Source organism: Aedes aegypti, chromosome 1, assembly GCF_002204515.2.
Source record: "Aedes aegypti strain LVP_AGWG chromosome 1, AaegL5.0 Primary Assembly, whole genome shotgun sequence".
Lineage (NCBI taxonomy): Eukaryota > Metazoa > Arthropoda > Insecta > Diptera > Culicidae > Aedes > Aedes aegypti.
This window is the reverse complement of record NC_035107.1, coordinates 215424434-215451159: the sequence shown is the minus strand read 5'-3', so window position 1 is coordinate 215451159 and position 26726 is coordinate 215424434. Positions and strand designations below refer to the sequence as shown.

At 36.5% G+C, this 26726-nt stretch overlaps 1 protein-coding gene across 1 annotated transcript; it reads right to left on the bottom strand.

Moving 5' to 3' along the window:
* Positions 1 to 363: 363 nt before the first annotated feature.
* LOC5574624 (protein D3) lies at positions 364 to 17447 on the bottom strand. Its single transcript, XM_001661489.2, has 2 exons — positions 16557 to 17447; positions 364 to 683 (listed from the first exon to the last, which is right to left on the bottom strand). The coding sequence occupies exons 1-2, from the start codon at positions 17096 to 17098 to the stop codon at positions 530 to 532; spliced, it is 696 nt and encodes a 231-aa protein (XP_001661539.1). The 5' UTR covers positions 17099 to 17447; the 3' UTR covers positions 364 to 529.
* Between the last annotated feature and the right edge of the window lie 9279 nt (positions 17448 to 26726).

The following is a 26726-nucleotide window of genomic DNA, read 5'->3' as shown; positions in this document are numbered from 1 at the left end:
ATGTTTTTTTGTAATCCGTCCCAATGTTTACATTTCAAAACAACCCGGGCAATATGCCCCTCCCATAGAAAAAAGGTCCACAGCGTTGTAGAAATGTTTCCAAGGAGAATTCCAGCACTTGCTAAGCTTAAAGGGGTCCATTAGCAGTCGTCTTCCGGTAAAAGTTTTTTTGTAATAAGTACAATAGTAAAGGAAGGGCTTCATTTACGGCAAGGCTTGCTTATCGGACGCGTAATTTTACGCAAAAAACCTGATTTTCGATATTTTTAGAATTTCTATTGATTGTTTATATTTCTCAAAGAACATATATGCGCAACGTCATTTTTTCGCGAATAGTTAAGAAATGTAATCATATTTACGTGTATAAGAAGCTTCAATCCCGTGAAAATTCAGAGGGGCGTATTGCCCCGTTGGGGCGTATTACACCGAGTTACCCTACATACATGGCAGCTAACAACACATTGCCTGCAAACATCGACACGCAACGTCCATCAATCGGACTCGTATGGGTTCCGCGCGCGTTGCAGCACTAGAAAGCATTCTGAAACTGTCCCAACTGCCGGTACAACTTCGGTACGTAGTCATCGAACTGCGCTTGGAAAAAGTTCCCCGCCACCGGTATTCCCAGCTGGTACTTTTCGGAGAATTTCTGAATCGAAAATTTCCCGCGTCCTTGGGAGCTTCTGCAAAGGGACTTATATTAGTATTGACGGGATTTCAATATAAGGCTTAATCATGATGATAACGTAAGGTTGCAACTACGACACCATAACAAAAGGCTGAAATAACATAAGACTGAAATGTTGGATGGCTGAAAATGTGAAGGTTTAAATTTTCAAGTAAGTTAGGAATTTTCTGTCTTTTTTCATATATTTTTTATTTCAAATATTATATTCATTTCTTATTTCTAGTTGTTCTGTGTTAGGCAACACTACCATCCTAATTTGGTAAAACTAAATTAATCATTTACCAACATTTTGTTAACAACATATTACATTTCATTTGCCGTAGCAGTTCAGAACTTTTAAAGGTGAGTTGATTTCGTCTGCATATAAGAGAAAAAAAAACGCTTTCAATTTACTTCGCCCAACTTAACCTAAATATATAACGCATTGATCGTGGCAATAGAAGTTTCCGAAGATTTTGTCTAAAATTATTAATTATTTTATTTGACATTTGTTCCAATGATTCAACATTGGATACACTATGTAACTCATTGGTACTATACCAGGGAGGAAGCTTCAGAATCATTTTCAAAATTTTATTTTGGACCTGTGGTATTACAGCAGCTAGTCCGTATTAGTACAGCATACAACATGTCCGGCCTGTAAATTTAGACATGCTATATATTTGTTACATTTGGTTTGAATGCCCTCAATTTGATTTTTTTTATCTAGCATAAGCTCTTGATACCTAACTTCATCTGAAAAATTTATTGGAACCCCACTCATCGTGACAGCATGTCTACTTAAAGGTTTCATACAAAGAGCTTTTTTTGTGGGAATATCATAAGTTGAGTTTTGGAAGCATTAGGAGAAATCTTCCATTTTTGCAAGTGTGAAGAAAAAGTATCCAAACATTTTTGAAATCTACTACAGCTAACACGCAGGCCTCGTCTTTTGGCCTGGAGAGACAAAAATATAGTATATTATTGGTCCCAAAATGCTGCATTGAGGAACACTAGCTCTTACAGGAAGTCTTTTAGACCTGGAGTTCTGATAACTAACCTGAAGTGTACGATTTGACAGATAACTTTGGATTATTCTAACAATGTATGTAGGAAAATTAAAGTTTTTTTTTTTATTTTACAATCATTTTTTTTACTGTCGAAACCTTTTTCTATGTCTAGAAGTGCAAGACTAATAGAATAGCCTTCAGATTTGTTGGAACGAGTCAAATTTATTACACGTAAAAGTTGCTGAGTAGTCGAATGTCAATGTCGAAATTATGTGGACCATCATACTGTTCTAAATGACCTTTTAAAAAAGTATACTGATGAAGTAAAGCAACCTGATTGGACAATAGCTAGAAGCTTCAGCGGGATTGGTACAATCTTGACATTTTTCCATTTGTCAGGAAAACATACTAACTGAAAACGAATCTATGACAGAAGGTCGAAAGGACAGAAGGTCTAGAAGTTTCTTGGTGAGAATTGAAAATTTTCGCCAGGGGTTTTCCTATTTTTGAATTTTTTCTTGATTGAGAATGCTTTCAAAATTCTGAGTAACTTTAATACCGTAATCCGGGGTAACATTGATCAGTTTTTGAGATATTTCTTAAATTTTTCATTTGAAAATTCAAATCACGCATGTTTTATATTTTTAAAACAAGTACTGGCACCCACCGCTCGTGTCTATATACTGTGTTTTTGTTTTCAAAAGATTTAAGTATGTTTAAATAAATGATTTAGGTAAATTTTTGATTTAGCTGATATGGAGTAACATTGATCACCCCATGTAAACAATGTTCGGTAATATTGAAAATGTCGTTACTTACTTAAATCATCGCCCCTGAAGCCGAATATGAAAACCAAACTCTTACAAGTCATTTACTTTTTAAGTTATTGAAAAAATAAAAACACCTCGAACCATGGAATACGCCTAAAGGTAGGCAATTTCCTAAGGAAATTCCACATTCTTAACAGTAATTCGTCAATGTTGCCTAACTGCACATTCTTATGAATGTTTTGACAACGGAATCGTTTTTTTTTTCGATGTCATTTTTAGTAAGAATCACAATTTTTGCTCATATCGCTTGCACAACTTATGTGAGACATGAGTTTTCTGTAGTGTCATCCTTAAACATTGAAATTGTTGTTTCAAAAAGTTGTTAAATTTACGCATGAAGTAAATGCAATTTCCGAAAACATCTTAATTTTCATTAGCTCATGAATATAAAAAGGAGAAGTGCAATTCATGCTTTGGAAATATTTCATCAATAAATGATGATAGGAACTTTTTACGAGATGGGTCATTCCGATCAATGTTACCTCGCTGATCAATGATACCCCGGATTACGGTAACTGTGTTTTCAATTGGACTAGCGACTCATAAATTAAAATTGAGCTTTTTCGCCATTAGCTAGTAGCGTAACACGAGGTAACTTTGATAATGCGGGTAACTTTGATAGTGCGAGACCCACAAAATATATAACAAAATAACGAAGTTTCTGTCAATCAGTTAAGAAAAACGAATGCAAAAGTAATGAGTATTAGTATGACACTCATGTCAAAGCTATTTTTGTTGGAATACAGTGCATTTGAAGATTTATATGCATGTGTTAAAAAATCACAAGATTTTAGCATTTTTGCAACGCTTACAAACAATCTGTTCTACGATCACTATTTGATAAAGTCATAATGAATTCGTCACTTATCCATGACAGCCTTGTTATAGTAGAACATGAATTCGGTCTCAAATCTCTTAGCGGAAACCATTCTTACAAACTGGGACCATTTTTGTAATCTAAGTCAGAAATTTCCATATAGCGTTAAACGCCTAGAGGTATACAACGCCCTATAAATGTTGCGTAATTAGCGTTGGGCAAATTTATCTATAACATCGATGACATCATGATGGTTTCAATATTATATAAAAAAAGTTTTGATTAATAAACAACTTGTTGGCCGATGTTTCTTCGATCGTCAGCTCTTAACATCGGTTTTATTCCATGTTTTAGAATATAGCAAAAGATTTAATACCGCTAGTTGAGCTCAACAAGGCTATACAATAGCTCTTATGTATGTTTTAACGTACACTATAAGTGTAGATGTATTCATACTATACAAAACTAAGAAGTTTCAAAACGGTGTTAAGGTTTAGTTTTAACAACTTCCTGTAGTGTGGGCCTCTTGGGGTTTAACGGAGTTTTATCAAAGGTTTATTAAGGTTGTTAAAACTACCGTCAAACGGGGTGACTTGCAACGGCGGGGTGACTTGCAACACATTGTAATTTACAACTAAATTTCACTATAAAACACAATTTTCAATAGAAAATTCGTTTTAAATCGGTGCTTCAATACGTGTGACTCACAATTCAAGTAGGGGCCACGATTAAAACTGTTATTATAAATATGTTTATACAATAAACATAATTCTTTTAAATGTCTAGAAAATTGATACTTGATGGAGGTTCGAAATCGTGACCTGAAAACATGAGATAGATTTAATGTACAAAAGTAATACTCTACATGTTGTTTCTATAACTAATAAGTGATAATATGACGAACTTTATTTTACGAAATTGTAGCAACAACTTTTTAATATAAATAATTTTTATACACATGTACCTATGCGGGGTGACTTGCAACACTTTATTTCTAAGCAATTTAGAGTTTTATATAAGTTAAAAACTTTTGTGTTAGGTCTACTTTATAATAAAAAGAGTAATAATTCATCAACCAACTACAAACACTCGTTAAAAATATTGTTCGGTTAAGATATTGGACCTTGATGATTTAACGCCTCTTTTTCCCATACAAAAATAGCTCAATTATTTTCTTACAAAAATGTATTCTAAATGTTCTTGTACTGGTTCGAATGCTTTAAATACATGAATAACAATACTTAACAAGTGTGACTAATAAAAAATATCAACATTTTGTTGGAAAAAACTAAATTAGCAGTGAGTGTTGCAAGTCACCCCGCACAAGGACATTTAAAAAATTTCACCTTTTTGATGACTTTTGATATGACAAAATAATTCGATTTAATTTTCTATCATCTCATTCTGTAGGCGAGCCGGCCATTCAAAGTTCTACAAGGAATTTAGATTTTTAGATTACGTTTAGATTATGGTTTATGTTGATTGAAGTTGAAAAGTGTTGCAAGTCACCCCGTTTGACGGTACACACTTAGAAAATTTCACCGACTCCGGTAATTTTTTTACCGAAATATAAACCGCTGAGCGATCAGTAATGCTTTCGGTAAAGTTAAGAATCACCGAACAATCAGTAATTTAAACCAAAACGCAGCTGTCAAAATATTACAAACTGTTCGGTAATGGTTACCGAGCGAATTGTAAGATTATTACCGAACACATTGTTATTATCAGTAGGCAGTCTATATTCCTCCGGACGATTGAAAAAAAAATGAAATTCATTTTGATAGTCGATATACATTTATTTCGGTTCCGTTTCTTTGTCTATAAAATTATAGAAATGTATGGACATTTGGTATGTTCTTCCACAGCCACAATGTTCTAAAGCACAGCAGGATTATGGAATCGCTTCATTTTTCCGAACATCCTTATACGTGACATTGTAATTCGAAACGTGATTTTTCTCTTGCATCCTATAACGAAAACATTTTACATTTAAAATAAGCTGTTCAATGAAAATCCACAGGCCATACTTACGGATAAGTACCAGACAAAATGTGCTGCATTAGTTTTTTCAAAAACAGTATCTACGTTCAAAACACAGAATTAAAAAATAGCATCGAAGACAATCCAAAGCGTCGATTCGCACTTCAAAACAAATATGGCGACATGATTGCTGATCTCGAAAATGTTAAATTATCAAGTGTTCGGTAAACCATTGTAGCACTATGTACCGAAGTACGGTTAAATATTACAGTCTACGGGTAATCTATACTATGTACTGTTTTTTCGGTAAACGTAACTACGATGTCGGTAAGAAAAAGGTGAATATATTTTCTATCTCCTTATCTTTTCAAGTTTTTTCGGTAATTTTCGTTTGCAATACCGAAACTTCAGTAAATTATTTATTTACAGTTCGTTTTCAGTAATAATATTTACCGAACAACGAAAACAAATCTAAGTGTGTAATAAGTTCTAAAATGAGTTTTAACGATATGGTGGTAACAACAGCTTGTAGTATGTGAAGAAACTAAAAATGTTACTTGGGTACTGAATCGATTCACATTTGAACTGCCGAATCGATTCACCGATTTAATCGATTCCCTTGAATCAATGTTCTTGAATCGATTCGAATCGAAATCAAAATAAAATTTATGAAATTTAAAATGAGACAAGTAGCATTTGCAATCGATTTCAACATCCTTAAATTAAATCAGTTTAAAATTCAATAGAACAGATTACAACTTAAAAGTTAGTTCAAAATTCAATTTCGTTTCCAACATCTCGTTAATAAATATTCATTAAGGTGAAGATGAATCGAAGCCAAACCTCAAATTTTCAAGAGCACGGATCTGAAGAACCAAACATCCGTTTAAGCTGAAAATTTAATCGATTGGTCACTGGCTGGTGGTGACCAATCGATTAAGTTTTTAGCTCAAACGGGTGTTCGGTTCTCCAGATCCGTGCTTTTGAAAATTTGAGGTTTGGCTTCGATTCATCTTCACCTTAAGTTCAACAAAATAAATCGAATCAAAAAATCGAATGAAGAAAATCGATTCACCCGATTTCAGATGCCCTAAACGTCGATTCAAAAAATCGTTTAATCTAAATTGAAACATCGATTTTCGGAACATCGATTCAATATCGCCCAACGCTATCCGTAATTCATTCAATTATGTTCGATTTATACTCCATTATCAAAGTTACCCCAAAACAAAAAACCGACTTTCGATAATGTAAAAAATAATATATCTATTCGAAATGAATCTATAGACAATCTATTAAGTGCAATCGATAGCTAGGATGCCAGTACTTGTTTTAAAAATATAAATTGTAATTCTTTGAAACAGCATGCATAAATACTCAAGTTTTCTTAGAAATAACTATCAAAGTTACCCCGTGTTACGGTAGCAATTTATTTTCTTCTTTCAATGCCGGAATTGGCTGATTAGGTTTTTTTCAAAATTTTCGATAATTTACAAGAGGGCTTAGAGCCAGGGTTTATCTGAGAAATTTAATTTTCAAAATTTTTGTTTCTTAAATAATTGAGAAAAACGCTTTACAATATCTTTTGGCAGATCGTGCCATATAATTTTCATAGCGAGTGCAATTAAATTGCCATCTATTCACGTTTTTAAGGCGGATCAAGAGTTTATGATTATCGTCTATAATCGTAATAATCGAATTTTGCTTCACATTTAGATATTTCAATGTCCTTTGCAACAACAATGGAATTAGATAACGTTTCGAGAGCATTGTCAATATCAAGTTTTTTTTTGCGTCGATTCATGAGATATTTGATCAGAATCTCTTAGAATGGGGTACCGTTTCAAAGGAATGGAATAAGCTTGGAAAGCGTCTGACTTCAACGGAGGTTTATTAGCAAGTGAACAGTTATGAAAAATAGCAAACTCTTAGTTACTAGGGTCGGCGGCGTAGCCAGGGATATCTTGATTGTTAAGCTACTTAGATTACAGAATCAAGGTCAGCGTGAATAATCAGCAGTCTACCAGAGTCGGTTAAGACAAAATTAATCGAAGAAGGATCGCTCAAAAATGTTATTTTACTCTGTGTTATACTTTCAGACATCTGATATGTTCAGCCCCAGACAACTAAAATGTACGTATAACGAAGTCACCCTTTGATTTATCCAGTGATTATAATTTTTCACGTGTAAGATGCCGCCAAACGGGCTTATACGCACCTTAGTGGAGGCGATATACGTTCATATTTCATATAATGAAAAACAGCATACAATGCGAGTGAATTGCAAATTAATCTGTTACCTTATGTGAATTAATTCATGGCAACAAAGTTTATTTGACAGTGTAGTGCAGGTGTGATGTGATTTGAATAAATACACTATCCATCATAAATACGGACTCACTAAAATAAGCATTGCAACACTCAGTTGAATATTGAATCACTCCCAAAAAGTTTAGCATCACCTTAAAACATGTAAATTTACATTGCTATATTTCGAGATCCTTATGATTTGCAAAGAAGTGATCTTCAGCAAAGTTGTTCAGCATATCAAGGACATCCGGAGGGCAAACAGTTTGATTAGTCATTGAGTATGTAAAATTGAGCATTTTAAGCATGTTCTATCTTTTGATCCACAAGAGATAGTGTTGCGGATAGTAGCAACGTCTTAGGTAGCAACACACTATCAAGCAATATGATCGTAGGAACGATCTTAGTAATCTAAGTTGTTTATAATAAATCAATTTTCATTAGTTTTTCACACACCACCAAGAACAGACGTTTTAATATAACAAGAGGCTATGGGCCCAAGTTGAAGTTGTTGATGAATTTGTTTACCTTGGAACACATGTGACATGTGACAACGACGTTTCCCACGAAGTGAGAAGACGTGTTTACGGACTACGGACTAGGTCCCGCAGCTTGCAAACGAAAACAAAATTCGCCCTGTATAAAACATTGATTCTTCTGGTGGTTCTCTACGGGCACGAAACGTGGACGTTGAAAGAGGCAGATCGGAAAGCTTTCGGTGTTTTCGAGTGTAAAGTGCTGCGGACAGTACTCGGTGATAAACTCGAAAATGGGGCAGACGCATGAATCACGAGTTGTATCAAGTCTACAAAGATGCGAATAATATCAAGCGTGTAAAATGCGGCAGACTTCAGTAGGCTGGTCACTTAGTGCGAGTGTCGGAAGAAACAATTGCGGAAATAATATTCAGCATGGAACCAGGTAGAGGTCGGCGGCTTCGGGGAAGACCACGAATACGCTGGCTATACGCAATGGAAGAGGGCCTGACGACCCTAAACGTTCAGGGCAACTGGAGAAGTTTCGCCCAAGACCGACGAAGATGGAGCTCTACAAACACCCAGCATTGGCGTGTCGCTACGCTGTAGCCATCAAGGTATCAAGGTAGGTATGGGCCCACCAGAATTGAAGATAGATCGACTTGAAGTGGGAAAGCTCAACAAGCAAAACTACGGCAGCTGGAAGTTAACCGCTGAATTGCTCCTGATGAGGGAGAATCCGCAGGGCAATCGCCAGCGGAAGTTGATGCAACGGAAGCGAATGCCGGGAATGCTGCTGCAGTGGCTGCTTGAAAAGCTGGAGACCAAAGAGCGAGGGCGACCAGCTAGTTGAACAGAAGCAACACGTTTTGGGAGAACCTGCAACCATCACGAACGAATTACTTTTTCTACGAAGGTTGGACTGTTTTACAAGTTGTGCGAGATGCGACGGCGAGGATATCGAGCAGCATTTTTACGATATGGAGCGTTTGTTCGAAAAACTTCGAAAAAGGCTGAAACGAATCTCGGCCGTGAGTTGGAGGTGATTATCGTGCTACGGAGATTACCTAAGTCTTCCAGTACCCTCACAATTGCATTGGACTGTCGCAAGGAAGATGAAGTTACGAAAAAAGTGATCGATGGAGTTCTGAAGCGTGGGCGCGAAAGCCAACCCGATCAAGCTCTAAAGGTAGCAGACCTGATGCCCAACAAGAAAACGTGTACGGTTGTGTGCCACAACTGCAACAAAATGACCATAAGACAAGGGGCAGGTCAGCACAGCTGCGCATTCAGAGCGCCAACAAGAAGAAAAATTGCATCGTCAAGTTCAGCAACGCAACTCGTGAAGATTCAAGACCACAGCGATCAGCACAAGACAAGGTGACAACTCAAGATGCTGGGACGTTTGCGTTTGTCGTTACGAATTTGGTTCGAAAGTGAGTAGTGGACTCTTTGTAATCGTGGCATATTTGCGCAAACCGGAATTGCTTCGTGGAGGGAGATGGATCAGCGGAAGGCAGATGCTCTAAGCGAAGTGGTAGTAGCTGATGGCCGGAAATGCCCGGTTGATGGAGGAGGTGCAAGTTGCGATGCCGCGTTGGCAATGGCGTGGTGAAGTAAGCCTCAGTCAGGTACTGGAATTGGAAGCAAACCTGGTGTCCATCAGCTGATGTAAGTTTCAACAAGACTTGCTGCACCGTCAAGTAGTGGCTGAAGCCGTACTGAAGAACGGATTGTACGAGCTGAAATTGGAACGATCCCTTGTTGCAGCAGAATCGAAGAGCCACAATCCGAACTGTATTCACGAGTGGCATCGAAGGCTGGGGCATCGTGACCCTGAAGCCATTTTGGAGACAGAATGGGAAGAATTAGCAACCAGCATCAAGATTCATCTCGGTGGAATCAAGTCGGTTTGCGAGTGCTGTGTGGAAGGAATGATGTCACGAAAACCATTTCCCAAGAAAACCAAACAGAAATCGAAAGCGATCGTGGATCTCGTGCATAGCGACTTGTGCGGACCGATGAATATGAATACGAACACTCCAGTTGGTTGTAGGTATTTCCTAAACTTTATCGACGACCACAGCCGCTATTTGTTGATTTAGTTCCTGCGCAACAAATCGGAGGCTGTTGATTGTTCCGATCATTACGTTCGATTGATGAAGACGCAACATGAACGGGCATGGAGTGGAGGTGCTGTGCAAGAAGTTAGGCATTCTACAGCAGTTCAGACTGCAGGATGGTGTGGTAGAACGCCGGATGCGAAGATGAAAGTACAGCAGAATTTTCTTCAGAACGTTTTCAAGAGTCATGACGATGACACAGTACGAGAGCGTATTTGGTCACAAACCGGATCTGTCAGAGCTACAGTTTTTCGGTGCAAAATCCTACGTGCACATTTCAAAGGAGTGACGAACGAAGCTGAAGCCTAAAGCGAAGAAGATGACATTTTTTGGATACTCTCTGCAGCACAAGAGGTACCAGATGATCGACTTGGAATCAAACAAGGTCGTGATCAGCCGAAACGTGCGGTTGGACGTTTTGGAAAACGAGCAGAATGTCTTCAGCGCGGAGGAGATAGTTTCAAAAGATGCAGTAGAATACGAATTTCAAAATTGCGATACACTGAACAAAATCTCCCGCCTTTAATTGAATGATTTTTGCCTCATCTGAGCCCCATACTTATTTTCAGACACATTCAGGATGATTTTCATCTTTGTCAAAATCATCTGTTTACAAATCATTCTGGATGAAAATCAGCCGACCTTCGAATGACTCTTATCGTTCCAAAAGATGTTTCATATTGAATGACTTTCATACACAGATGTAAACAATCCGAACTGGGTTACTTTTTATATTTTCAAGAAATTTAAGTTTAGGTAAATAATATCCAAACAAATATGGTTTTGTATACTTAATCACATGCATTCATTCAAGCATCATGATTATTTTGCTTTTTATTCACTAATATGAAAAGTATTCCCATGCATACTGCAATTTCAGATTTTCAGGAACAAGTGTCTCCCCAAAGCGTGGTCCGAAGTAAAACTGTCGTGAACCATTATTAGGCACCACAATTATTGGGTAGATCACGTTGTTGTTGTGGGTATTCTTCAAAATGATGCTGGAAATAGAAATAAATCTTGATAATTATACACTTACTTGTGAAATACACGAAGAAATACTGAACATCACGATGCTGAAGCCATGTTTGTTCAATGTTTACAAAGATGATTTGACATTTACGATCATTATCTTTCCACATGGCAACTCAGACGATAATTGAATGATTTTTGTTTTGGAACATAGGATAACATAAAATCACTCAAAAGTTGTATGTTTTCCATTTGTGTCATCTTAATTCAATTATCTAGTTATTGTCATACAGATGTGTACTAAAAGTCATCGTAGAATTGGATGATTGTTGTTCATTACTTCGTAGATGATCATACTATTCTATTTTCATTCAAAATAGAGAATATGCATGTTTGCATCCGAATGAATTACAAATCATTCAATTTGGGACAGGAGCTTTCGTTCAGTGTACGCAAGATATGCCAATGCCACAGCAAACAGTTACACCAGTAAATTGTTTGTGAAAACGACATCAAAACGGTAATACAACTTTCATTTTTCTCTATGTAAATGACATGTTGGTGCAGTGCTGGAGCAAAGAGTAGTACCGTAAAACGGGGTAACTTTGATAGATTTTGGGAAGAAAATTTGAATATTTAAGCATTCTGTTTTGAATATTTTTTTTCTATATTTTTAAAACAAGTGCTGTATTTTAGCTATCGATTGCAGTTGAAAGATAGCTTAACTATTAATTTTGAACGGACTTATAATTTTTCATATTATCGAAAGTCTATTTTCGATTTCAGGGTAACTTTGATAATGGGTATGCAAACACCTGAAAATCGTCAACCAATCTTGATTGGAGGATGTTAATAGAGAGCGGTGATGAGATTCTGTTCATGAAATAACGGAATTTATAGAAAAATTCTCCTATGAAAATGTTTCAAAAATCAAACATGCATGACAAACACCATCATTAGTCTGTATGAATTGGTATACAATAATATTTGTTAAAATATGTCGATCGATATTTACGTTTAGACATTGAATTCAACATAAATCAAACGTTTTTATAATATAAACAAGTATATTCGAACAAAACCGAATGAATTACCTAGAGCAAATAGGGCATTGCATACCTCTAGGCGTTTAACATTATATGGAAGTTTTTGACTTTGATTACCAAAATGCCCCAGTTTGTACAAATGATTATGGCTAAGAGATTTGGGACCGGATTCCTGTTCTGGGCTGCGAGGAATAAGCAACGGAGCTTTAAAAATTTCATAAAAAAATGATCGTAGAACAGATTGTTTGTAAAGGTTTCAAAAATGTTAAAATCTCATCAATTTTTAATATTTGAATATAAAGCTTCGTATGCTATTGCTTCCAACAAAAATAGTTATGACATGAAGTGTCATACTAATATTTTTCACTTCTGCCTTCGTTTTGCTTAACTGATTAAAAGAAATTGTGTTATTTCGATTAGTACGTTGTGAGTCCCCTACTGTCAAAATTGCCCGCATTATCAAAGTTTACCCGTTTTAAGATACGCTGGAATATTGAAGAGCCTGGAAAAAGAGTTCAAGCTAACCGAACTAGGAGACGTTCATAGCTACCTTAGAATCGACATCGAGAAGTGGCTGAACGGTTCGAGATACATGAAGCGAGAGCAAGCAAAATTCCGATGGATCTCGTCTACAACCAACAAAAGGAGGGGGGAGAAAGGCTTCTGAGCAACGAGAAGTACTAATTGGAGGTTTATTGTATTTAGCCATGACTACCAGACCGGACATCGCTTACATCCATTCTAGGAAGCCGGGTGAGCAAACCTTCAGCTGCCGATTGGTCGGAGGCGAAGCGTGTCCTGCGATATTTGATTGGGACAAGTCATATTAGGGGCCTTCCTTAGCCGAGTGGTTAGAGTCCGCGGCTATAAAGCAAAGCCATGCTAAAGGTGTCTGGGTTCGATTTCCGGTCGATCCAGGATCTTTTCGTAATGGAAATTTCCTTGACTTCCCTGGGCATAGAGTATCATCGTACCAGCCACACGATATACGAATGCGAAAATGGCAACTTTGGCAGCGAAAGCTTAAGCTGAGAAGCAGGCTCTGTCCCAGTGAGGACGTGATGCCAGAAGAAGAAAAAGTCATTTGAAGCCATGCCTTGGAGGAGGAGAACAAATACTCGAAGGATTCTCGGATGCAGATTAGGCAGGAGAAGTATTGGATCGTAAGTCCACATCTGGATACTTGTTTCGATTGGATGGTGGATTGATTCTCTAGAGTGCGAAGAAGCAGAAGTGTGTAGCTCGTCGACCGAAACCGAATACATCTCAATGTCCATATGCTGCTAAGATTTGGAATGGCTGCTGAGGCTACTGAAAAGTTTTTAAAGATCAAAGAAGACAAACAAAGCTGTATCAAGCTTCTGCACCAGGATGACAATACCAAGCGCTCGAAGCATGTTGACACGCGAATATACATTGGATCAGACCTGAATCACTTGAATATTTTATGATTCTGTCCCTAATCACTTGCACTTTCAAATTCCGAAGGCTTTCGAAACAACATTCTGGATATTCTATCTTATCAAAATCATGAGAAGGGGCAATGGAAATTCGCAATTTCGCGGAAGCCGCGAAATCCGCGAAATTTGGCCTTCGATGCGAAACATGGAAAATCCCGCGAAATGCCACGAAATTAGATAAATTTGGTGTAAATTTCAGATTTTTGTTTATGAAAAAAGTATTTTCATTTTCTTTCTTTCTTCATTATTGAAATGTTCAGCCCTTGGCTGGTTCATCTCACGGTTATTTCATGTTTGAGTCGAGGTTCCATCCAAAACATTCTGATTGTTTAGTTTCAAGTTGGACTCTTTGTGGCTTACTACTTCTGTTTCAAATTTTGGATTGATAAAATGATAAAAAAAAAATTAAAGAGTATTTTCAATATACACACTTTTTTTCAGTATATTGTAATTTTTTACAGTACTTTCAACAGCTAAACCGTTCGGTAAAACTTTAAACCTTTTTATGTCGTTATATTTGAGAAATAAATGTTGACATTTATACAATGACAATGACAATGCTTCTCGACTACTGCTATTTTGATGGGTTTGTTTGATTTCAAATATTGGGCAACTTTGACCGAAAGTTCGGCTGTTGAAAGTATGGTGAAAATTTTAGGGTGTGTAAACATGCATTTTTATTTAAAATATTGCCAAATCTATGGGACCGCGAGGAAGCCGCGAAATTTTGGTTTTATCGCCTTGGTCACCCGCAAAATTTCAAGAATTTTGCCGCGAATTTCCATTGTCCCTAATCATGAGATTTAGGTACAGTCAACCATCCATAACTGGAAGTTCCATATCTCGATATCGAATTGAATAACCAGAGTTAAATTTGGGTTTCATGACTGTCTTGGACCGCAGTAACACTGATTATGTGTTTTATAATAAGATCATCATTTTAATTTCAAGCTCAAGATGCTCACGTTCACATGCTACCCAGCGGGAGGATAACACATCAAACTGTTTGTAGTCCGGATTTCTTTGACTGTCAGAACAACTTTGCCGAATACTCGAACTAGCTATTTCATCAGGATCACAATACAGAACAAGCTTAAAATTCTTAATTCAACGTGTTCACTATCGCCACCGCCACGAACAAAACTATTTGCTTTTCGGATTTCCTCGACCCTCTGAACAACTTTGCCAAAAACATTCTTTCATATCGAAATCATGAGATAGAACTAGTATAAAGTACTCATTTAAACATCAGTGCGCATCGTACCTTCGTGCTGTGCGTACACGAATTCTCTCTGCTCTTGGAAGTTTTTTAAAAACTACCTAAAGCAATAAAACAGTACTTTTCAGTGCTAAAATTAAAAACGGTACTTTTCAGTGCTACTAAAACAGTACTTTTCAGTACTATTTTTTTCTACTATTGATCCCTTTACGATCCTTGTTTGGACCAGTGCCTTCGATTTTTCGTTGGACCCGTTGGCGAAAGCTAGCGGTGGTAATCCTTCTTGGACACCGTCTTGGGAAAAAACCTCTCGAAGGTCACGTCTTTTTTCGTTTATTCATTAAACATGGTATCAACAACTAACAAAAGGAAGGGTGAATCTCTGAATTCACAACTTCCTTCCAAAAAAGTGGGATTTAAAATTATTACTAAACATGGCAAGAATGGAAGAAAGGACGTTTCTCCGGAATGCGAACTTTCTTCCAAGGGTGAAATGAATAATGTTGATAATTGTATCGAAATGAGCAATCAGTTCGATGCTCTAGACAAATTTTCCGAACACCAAATCGAAGCAGCCTCTAGTCCAGGCTCTTTGATTCAAGTGAGGAAGATAAGAGTGCCGCCTATCGTGGTCAGTTGTTCCGAATTTGGGGGATTTAGGCAGGCGATCTTGGACTCCATTAGGGGAATCAATGTTTCCTTCCAAATCGCAAAGAAAGGAGACTGTCGCGTTTTGCGGGAAACTCTTAAAGATCGCGAACTTCTTCTAAAACATCTTGAAGAGAAGAAGCACAAATTTTTTACTTATGACGACAAAACTGAACGTTTGCTCAAAGTTGTCTTGAAAGGTCTCTCAAGTGACTATAAGTCACCTAAAGAGATCAAAAATGGAATAAATGATTTACTTGGATTTTCTCCAGTCCAAGTAATCATTATGAAAAAGAGAACCCAATCTGGCATTGTTAGGAAATTACCTGTCTTCCGAATGTCCCTGCCTTTCTCAACAAGATTTTGAATCAAATTATCTATTTTCCGGATGTCCTTGACCTTCTGAACAACTTTGCTGAAGACTCGAACTTTCTATCCCTTGTGCATCACAAGATAGAACATGCATAAAATGCTTAATTTTACATGCTCACTAGCGCCACCTAGCGGCAAAATTACGAACCAATCAGAAGGCCGGCTCTAAAGGCACGTTCCCCTCCAATTGGGAGATTTGTGCCATCAAGACCGCTGTGCTACAAGACCGCTTCATTATAGATCATCAGCATCTCGAGATAGAGCATCATGAATGTTCATGTTTTGAAGTGTTCAGCTGTTCAGCCGTATTAATGACGACATAAATTTATGTAACTTCTGTTTAGCTGTGGCCTTTCGATTGTTCAGCCTTTTGTGATTTCAGCCTTTCGCAGGTAACCCGTATTAACACGTAATAACTTTATACAGTCATCTCTCCCTTACTCGATATTGAAGGGACCATCGAGTTAGGGAGGTATCGAGTTACAGAACACAAAAGCAGTGCAACTGCGTTTCAAGGGACCATCGAGTTAGCCATGAAAACCAACTTTTACTATGGTTCTCTAACTCGATATCGAGATACGAAATATCGAGTAAGGGAGAGTTAACTGTAGAACAAAAAAAGTCGTTACCGATTGGAAAGTCTCGTTTCGCCGCAGCTCATCCGCCCATTCTGCTGATACACCAGAAACACGTACCGATGCAGCCCGGTCTTCTTCGGTGGAGCTGCTCCAATGTACTCGGACAGCACTTCGCCACGCTCGAGATCCGTTCCCGGTATGTTAACTACCAGCCAGTGATGCCACTCACGGAACTTCGGCGTGGTCCGACTCGGAGCATCCGGATCCGTCATGCACAGCGTGTAGAAAGTCTTCGGCTCGACTGGCCACTGCACAACCGGACAGTCCTTGACCTGCTTGGGCATCAGAATGTTGCCCAGGTTCACCTTCTGCTCACCCGGGTAGGTCACCTGCAGGAGTGACTCCGGCGGAACCGGAATCACATCCGGAACGATTTTATGATTTTTGAAATCACGAACCAACTCCGACGCCATTCGGGTTGCGGCGGAACTGCACCGGAGCACCGAGTAGCACTGACTGAAGCGGGTTTCTGGTTCTTGCAGCAGTAGGCCGAATTCTATGGAGAGTATTTGGGCCACTTTTCCGGTTCCCATGCAACGATGGCGCCGAAAATCAATGTTACAAATCGAAGCGAACTAGATTGCATGGGTGGCGTGATTGGAAAATGAAAGTGAAATTGTTGTTTCTATAGGATTGGGATTTTTATTTATTCGTGCACCGTGTGATATTTATTGCCGAGTGGTGTCAGCACAAGTGGGTTGTACTTTACGGCACAATTCATTCTACCTACTTACAGTCACTCCAAAGTTATAGATCAGTGTTAGATTAAACACAAAATATGCCATCACATATATTTGAAATTATGCGAAAAACATCATACTTCCGTGAACTGTTAATTTCGCATGTGTAATAATTTATTATAGGGTAGGTGTACCAGTTATGGCCATAGTGGTTCCCTATTTCGCCATATGTGATAAATTGAATATCCCACATTTTGATTTTTTTTTGTGTGTTTTAGCAGTAAGATATAGGATATATCTTGATGTTAAAACATTTGATTTGAAAAGATTAAAAATGTTAAGGTTATCGAAATTTCATATATGGCCAAATAGGGAACCACTATGGCCATAACTGGTACACTTTCCCTAATTGATCAAAATGTGTAAAAATAATATATAATATAAAACTCCATGAGTCGATGTTTCATGTCTCGATATCGACTCATGGAACCATACTGAAAACAAAATTTCATGGTTGGGGATGGTACACAAAGTATGTCACGCTTGATTTCAACTTTTTCGACCCTCTCCCCCTCCTTGGTCAAACTTTTTGTATGTGTCCTCCGAAAATTTTGTAAGGCTTGTCACGCTTGCCTCGACCCCCCCCTCGTAGCGTGACGTAATTTGTACATGACCCCTTACTATGATGGTCCCCTCAAACAGCTTTCCACGACTCGATATTTCCATGAGTCGAAAATACCCTTCAGCTATTGACTCATGGAGGTTTGATTGTACCATGACCCCACAGTTATGGATCAAATAGTGTGGAGTCCAACCTATAAAATTCAATAAAACGACATGGAAAACGTAAAATTGTAATTTAAAAGCACGAATCGAATCGTTTCAAATTGGAACATCGGTTAGTAAACTGTTTTGAGTGTAATATTTACATAGGATTGCATAAAAATTAAAAAATGTATCGGTTCCTGAAAACCATATTATGGATCAATTTTCATATTATGGATCAAATTGTGACATATTACAGATCAGTGCGCAAAATCAAGAGATTTTCAACTCAATACATCTGTATTGCATGGTATGGCGAATGTTAACAATGTGTTATATATTACTGCCAAAAATAGCAGTGTTAGAGCTGGAAACAAGGGTAAAATGCCCTTTTTATTGTGTAGTAACTAAGACATGAACTGTTTGCGCTCCACACCAAGTTTTCCACCCATTTTTGTATGCTAAAATATTAAATTTACAAACCTTGATGTTTTATTAGTTTTATCCTTAGTGCTATTGTCTGAAAATGTCGAATTCAATGCATAAAATAGCAGAAAACTACATTCTTTGGAAGTGATCCATAACCGTGGTAAACAATCATTTCCTGGTCCATATTATGGATCACTAGTTAGAAGTGCTAATATTCGGTATTTAGAATAAAAATTCAAGTAAAATGTTTTCCAAAGATGAATTCATATTAAATCGAAGCGAACGAGCATAAAACATGTTATAACATTAGAATTTTACCACCTGTGGGAGCTTATGAATGCTGACGGCACTTCTCACAGGAAACGACCATATAATGATAGCTGTGTGCTACCAACTAAACATTTGTCAAATAAACCGTTATTTAGCGGTTGAATGTTGTGCTTAACATTACAAATGGTAGAAGACAAATAGTATAACATGGGGAAAATATGTTTTACGTCAACGTTAATGTTTTGAGCGAGTTATCCGATGTTGAACGCCAAAGTGATCCGTCACTGTGGGTGATCCGTAACTGTGTGGGCATGGTACAATATATCCAATAAACTGTAACTGGGAAAGAAAATGTCTTCCATATGCATACACCCGATTCTGTTTTTGCACGGGAGATGCGTACCGCGCAAAAAAAAGTTTTCAGCTCAAAATTTCAAAAACCGTGCAAAATAAGTAACACCATTTCTCGACGTTTCATGCAAAAATAAGGTTTTGGCGGAAAAAAAATGTGTGGAATTTTTTTTTGCACGGCCATGTAAAAAAAAATCCGTGCAAAAACAGAATCGGGTGTATAAGCGCATAGTTATGAATCAAAGATGAGGGATTCCGAAACAAAAGAAGATAAGTTGCCGTTATAGTGTTCTAATCCATAATATCACGGAGAAAAATCGCTTCAGTTTGAAACAACAAACCATTTTGTTGAATTTCAACCTAACAATTTGGTTGTTTTGAGGTTGAGTTTGGTTGTCTTTAACTTATGGTCTTATTTTGAAGTTACCTTGTTTTATAGGTTAGTTCAATCTTGCATTATTATGTCATTTTTACGTAGAGGTTAGTTTATTTCAATCAAAATCGGCTTAGAATTGAACTACAGACTAGTTCGTTCATACTAAAAATTAGGTTGTTTTTTTATTGTCAGGTTTTTGATGATACGTTTGCAGTATCCCAGTCAAATTGTTGTGTCCGTAGGACATTTTCTTTAAATTCAAGTAATTAGTCAAATTATTACCTCTGCAGATTTAAAGGTTAGTATAAAATATTATACAATAGATGTAGTGCTCAACTCATGATTGCGTTCATTTCAGATTACTCTAATGAAAAACCAGCCGGCAATAATTGGCCGGTGCTCTACAGGTAAAATTAACATTCAACAGCAAAATTTCCATTCATTGCGTTATCGTAAAATTATATATTCATATTTTTATGCAATTATTTTTAATAAAATAAACTGTGAATTCCTTAGTTTTTTTTTTCAAAAATAGAAACAAAACAAAACAGAATTTACTAATCGCATGTTAATTTCAAACAAAAATTAGTTAAATTCTATCTAAATATTAGTAATGTCAAACTACTTTTTCTGGTTTGAAATAAAGCAAAAATCTAGGTTGTTTTTACGTCAACAAAATGGAACAACACAAATAAAGTTTGTTCCAAACAAATATTAGTTGAATTTAAATGTAAGCATCTACATGTAAATTTAGTTTGTTTTAACCAAGAGACTTTGTTGATTCAAACTAGAATCATGTTTGTGCAAAAATCAACCTCAAATTTTGGTTCAAATAAATCGAGTTTTGGTTGTTTTTTTTTTCAATTATTTTTGTCCGTGATGAGGCGATTTGATCCTTACCTACTGATTCACATCTGTGGGGCGGACTACGTTTGAAACTTCAGACTTATGTGTAAAAAACCGTGAATTTGGAAGTGTATTTCCAAAAACAATTCTGTCCGGGAAGTAAGTTTGTTTTGTACAGTGTCGCTATTTTTATATCAAATTCAGCTCTGGAAATGACCCTTAGTTGATCCATAACTCAGGGGTGACTGTAGTGTTTGTGAATATGCAGTATTGTGCCGGGCGCCAAAGGGATTTCCAAGATGGGTCGACATGCACTGTCGTCACCTTTGTCATTTTGTTTTCGTCATGGGCGTATGCAGCAGTGGAAATCAGACGCTGAACTGAGCCAGGAAGAAATTTCCTGCAACCGGCCTACCGAGGTGATACCTTTCGGCGAATTCAGTCGAGTTGAAATTTCCTCGATTTAGATTGCTGCGAAAGAAGAAAAAATGAAATATTAAAATTTATGACATATTTCAAATGAAGCTTAAAGTTGAGATAGAAGGTAAAATACTTAACTGAAAACATGTAATTTGGTTTATTTTTAGATTGAAAAAATAAATATGCTAACTTAGGAAGGATTGATATATGTACAGTTATGTTCAGAAAAATAGTAGTGAGATCCGATTTTCATACAGAATACATAACATATATGTTTCGATTATTGGCAATTTTCAGTGATGATAACACACACTAGAATACGATTTTACATGACGTTTCGGCCTACTGATATTCGACCATCATCAGATCTTTATGTAAATCGATCGATCACCACCAAACGGAAAAAAAGTTGTCATATTCATAAACAAAAAGTCATGAATTCATAAAATTTTATGTTTTATGATATCATGACTGAAGGTCATGAAATCGTGACTATTATGCTCCGGGCGTTACATAAATTTAAATATCAATTTCTTCACCTTAGTCAGCGCGTCTCATGGCGATCGGGGATGTTTTCTAGTGAAATTATAGAAAAACAGTTTTGGTTTTGATAAAATTTAAATTGAAGACCATGCTCTTCGGAACCTTGCCATCATATCGATGACATTCTTGACAAAATTTCCGTGAGTTCCCACATTGTTTCACGACACACTTAATCTGCTGGAGTTCCAAAATGCAGAGAATTTGTTTATATAGAGAAGGGCGAATTTTGAAACCAAAGGTTCCAATTGAACCGTCAAACGTGGTTCCTATCGTGCAAATTCAATGATACTCAAAAAGATGTTAAGCAAAAGAGACGATGGTTGTGTGTTAGACAGGGTGGATGTGCGACTGACAGGATGACACGCGCACTAAAATATTGTTTGAATGACCTTAGTTATTGATAGCCATTGCAAATGTTGTTTATAAACAATGTCAAAATCCTCTTCCCGTTTCTCTACACGGAGAAAACGGAAAACCCATATTTGCGTATTATTTAACTTATTTTTGAGTTATTGTTCTCTCCCTATTTCATTCACTCCTTCCATTGTTGTCAGAGAGCGAAGAGCAAAAAGCCCTAAATTTGAGTAAGTGGCATAGTGCTGGAAGTTGAGTAGTTTGATCTGCCGATTGAGTGAATAAACTTAGCCGGTGTGAATGTTTTTGCTTGGCTGCAAATGGAAACAACTTCTACCCCATCAACTCAAAATTAGGTTAACGAATGAACTCACTTTTTAGTACTTAATTTTCTCCGTGTAGTAGGGGTTCCTGGGGTAATATGCACCACTTAAGAAAAATGTGCTGAAATGAATACTAAACAACTTGTATGTAGCGTTTTAAAACACGAATCTAGTTGGTTTGGGTTCACCCTACATGGTGTTGAGCGAATATTCATCACAATTACATTAAAGTGTTGGAAAATTTCATTTTTTTTCGAATAAGGTACCGTGGGGTAAGTGGATACAGAAAAATCAATAGTCAATTTCATTGTTATGTACAGCTAACATTAATGATGTAATTCAAATTTTTTTCTGTGCATGACAAATGAGGGACTATTATACTTCAAATCGTCAATTATTTTGATTTTTATGATTGTTATCTATTGAGCATGAAGGACTTGAAAATTTGCGCCAAATGATCCACTTGCCCTACCATGGTGGGGTAAGTGGATCACATATAAAAAAAATCTATTCTCAAAACAAATGTGATGTAATCATGTATAGTAAGAATGCTATTACTGTCATTCTTGTTATATGTGCTATGTTATATATTTTGATAGCTTTAAAATTGAAAAAAAAATCTATATTTTATCAAAATATTATGAAAAATATTTGTACATTAGTTTACACTCATTCGAACAAAAACAAATACTGTAACAAGAATATTTAGGAGAAAATTCATCCATTTTATACACCAGAGTTAAACAAAAGAATTGAGGATTATTCCTAGCGATGTTTTCGAAAGACACTCGTAGTTTAAAAATATTAATTACATTTTCTTTTGTTTAACATATTGAAATCTTTTTATTATATTTTTGTAAATATTCATATCATCTGTCTAAAACAATCGATATGGTCAAAAAAACGTACGATAATATGCATTTAGGTGGAGAATTTGTATATTATGCTCTTTTGCATTTCAGCTTAGAAAAACTTAGAAAAATTTTGTTTGAATTTTTCAATTTTCAATTTTTTGTACTAGAAAGACTATACAACACTTTTAGGTGGATTAATTGAAATTTTCTCAGGTCAATTTGGCAAATTCAAGCTAGGAATGAAAAATATAAAAGAAAAACAACACTTGATGACACTAAAGCTTATTCAAATCCGCGTAAGTAATCTGCCAATATTTGATAACAATAGTTGATCCACTTACCCCATCCCATTAAAAAGTGCGGATAAGTGTACCATGATCAATATATCTGTATTTATTTACAAAAAATATTTTTTTTCATTGTGATTCATACAATTAGAACTGAAATCTTCACCATGTGTTGAAAAAACTAATAGTATTCGATTTTAGGCAGAGATACAATGGATTTTTTATCGACAGAAACAACTTAAAAATGAATTGATTTTTGCATTCATCAAGTTTGCTTGTGTTAGTGCACCTGTAGTATCAGTTTTGCAGTAGTATCAGTGTGTACGTGAGAATATAACCTAAAATGAAGCAAAGGTGTGAAAACATTCGGAATATTAAAGTATTTATTCTTATTACGAACGAATGATCCACTTACCCCACTGCTACACTTCCCCCACGGTACCTTACTGCTTTTGTGTGAATTAAGATTGATGCTGGGCATGATGCACCGCTTTTTGGGGCAGAGCGCACCACAACATTGAGACAAGATGCACCATCGTGTTTTAAACGTAATTTTATTTATCGTAAAAATACGAGTTTTTGATGATTTTCGTCTTCAAGATGATACAATTGTGCATAAATAAGTTAGTAAAAACTTCAAATGGCTCAACATTTATGATTGTAGTTTATTTTGGAATGGATCGTTCTGCCCCGGAAATGTTACGAAAAATAGAAATCGTTGTATTATTTCGCCAAATCATGCCATCAACATCTTACCCAGTCTCTAATCATCTGTTTTATGATGAAAGGATGTAAAAATTCTCAATTCATCGCTTTATTTAAAAACACGAAAAAGCATGTTACTGCAACTACTTTAGCATTGTTTTCCCGCTCAAATAACAGCTATATTATATTTAAACTTAAATTTAAAAATGGGGTCCTTGGCACTTTTGATCATGTTTGACGTTCACTTAGTCGACAAAAACACCACAGGGGTTTTAGCTTTAACACTGGGGTTGTTCCTATCTGACATTTTGGAAGGGACACGGAAAACAAAATACACCCAAAATTTGAGTTTAAGTCAAGGGGTGTGACAAAATCTAAAATAAGCATAAAAAATGTCTTCTGGACTTAAACTACCAAAAAACATTAAAAATTGAGTAAAAATATGTGCTTGACCTAAACTTAAGCGTTCTGCACTAAAATTAAGACAGGGACGCTATTAGCATCATTATAATGAATGGGTAGTTCTAAACAATTCAAAAAGTTGTTCTTTTTTTATTGAATCAACAAAAAAATTCTTTAATCAGACCAAATGAGTATATGTTATTGAAAAATTGTCAACCTATTTACCGTTTTGATTCATATTACGGACACTTAAGGCCTCAGTGGAGTATAACCCAGCTTGGACCATACAAAATAAATCATTCTGTATGATTTTTTAGCGTTATCGAGCGTCGGAAGCCCTTAACTTTCAGATGGTGGGTAAAGAATACGCGTCCGCAACTTGAATAATTTTAAATAATTCAAAACGTGTGGCCTTTTCATGATTCTTATTCCGGACGCTCCCTCACTTTTGCCTCATATTCCGGACGTTTTGATTCGAATTACGGACAGCTCATGACAATCATTAATGGAACAGTCAAATCATCAATTGAAATCGTTCAACCACTTAAGAGACGTCTAAGGTAGTTGGGCATTATAAATTTGCAATGATATATATGGAAAAAAAACCTAATAAAACGAGCCTCGAAAATGAGAACTTTTAGACGGCGAAAATTGAAACATTTCGTGTGAAATGTTTCCCATACAAACGAGAGTGTCCGGAATTTGAAGCTGTCCGTAATATGAATCAAAACGGTATTTCGGTAACAAATAATAATACAGTTGGTGAAATAATTAATTTGAACTGGTTTTGAAACACTCGAGCTTTCGAATTATATAGGAATTTTAGAATTGAGAATTCCATCCTTCCTGTCTCTTCAGAACATTAATATCTACCCCAAAATCTGCCAGTAGATACGATCGCAGAAACCAGTGTCCTTTTTAATCTGCTGGTGACAGTAGCTTCAGAGTTTCTCGATTAGATTTCTCCGGTAAGAGACCAGCCATGGCCACTTCCGCTGCTGACTGTCGATCAATTGGAGCATCAGAATCGGAATAGCCCATTGTTTCGAATAGTGATGCTATATGGACGATGGTATGAAAAAAATTGACAACTGCTAAGTGTAACCTACTATGATCAGAATTTTTCCAACATGGCTTCGGACGGCCATGTGCAGATACCGTTTTGATTCATATTACGGACAGCTTCAAGTTCCGGACACTCTCGTTTGTATGAGAAACATTTCACACGAAATGTTTCAATTTTCGCCGTCCAAAAGTTCTCATTTTCGATGCTCGTTTTATTAGGTTTTTTCCATGAAAATCATTGCAAATTTATAATGCCCAACTACCTTAGACGTCTCTTAAGTGGTTGAACGATTTCAATTGATGATTTGACTGTTCCATTAATGATTATCATGAGCTGTCCGTAATTCGAATCAAAGCGTCCGGAATATGAGGCAAAAGTGAGGGAGCGTCCGGAATAAAAATCATGAAAAGGCCACACGTTTTGATTTATTTAAAATTATTCAAGTTGCGGACGCGTATTCTTTACCCACCATCCGAAAGTTAAGTGCTTCCGACGCTCGATAACGTTAAAAAATCATACAGAATGATTAATTTTGTATGGTCCAAGCTGGGTTATACTTCACTGAGGCCTTAAGTGTCCGTAATATGAATCAAAACGGTAGATGAAAAATAGTTTTAAAATAATTCCTCAGGTAATCTTGCATGAAATTGTATAAAATGTTGTACGCAACAATATTTTATTTGACATTTGTTCCAATGTTTCAACATTGGATATTCTATGTAACTCATTGGGAGGAAGCTTCAGAATCATTTTCAAAATTTTATTTTGAATTCTCTGCAGAGCTTTCTTCCTGGTATTACAACAGCTAGTCCATATTGGTACAGCATACAACATGGCTGGTCTGAAAATTTGTTTGAATATCAAAAGCTTGTTCTTAAGACAAAGTTCTAATTTTCTATCAATAAGGGGATAGAGACATTTTACACATTTGTTACATTTGGCTTGAATGCCCTCAATGTGATTATTGAAAGTTAAATTCTTATCTAGCATGAGCCCTAGATACTTAACTTCATCTGACCAATTTATTGAAACCCCTCTGATCGTGACAACATGTCTACTTGAAGGTTTCAAATAAAGAGCTTTTGGTTTATGTGGGAATATTATTAGTTGAGTTTTGGAAGCATTAGGAGAAATCTTCCATTTTTGCAAGTATGAAGAAAAAATATTCAAACTTTCTTGCAATCGACTACAGATGACACGCAGGCTTCATCCTTTGGCGGAGAGGCCTGTGTCATCCGCAAACAAAGATTTTTGACATCCCTGAGGTAACTCAGGTAAGTCAGATGTGAACATATTGTATAATATTGGTCCCAAAATGCTGCCTTGAGGAACACCAGCTCTTACAGGAAGTCTTTCAGACATTCTGTTCAAAATGACCTTTTCAAAAAGTTTACTGATGGAGGAAAGCAAACTGATTGGACGATAGCTAGAAGCTTCTGCAGGATTTTTGTCTGGTTTTAAAATTGGAACAACCTTAGCATTTTTCCATT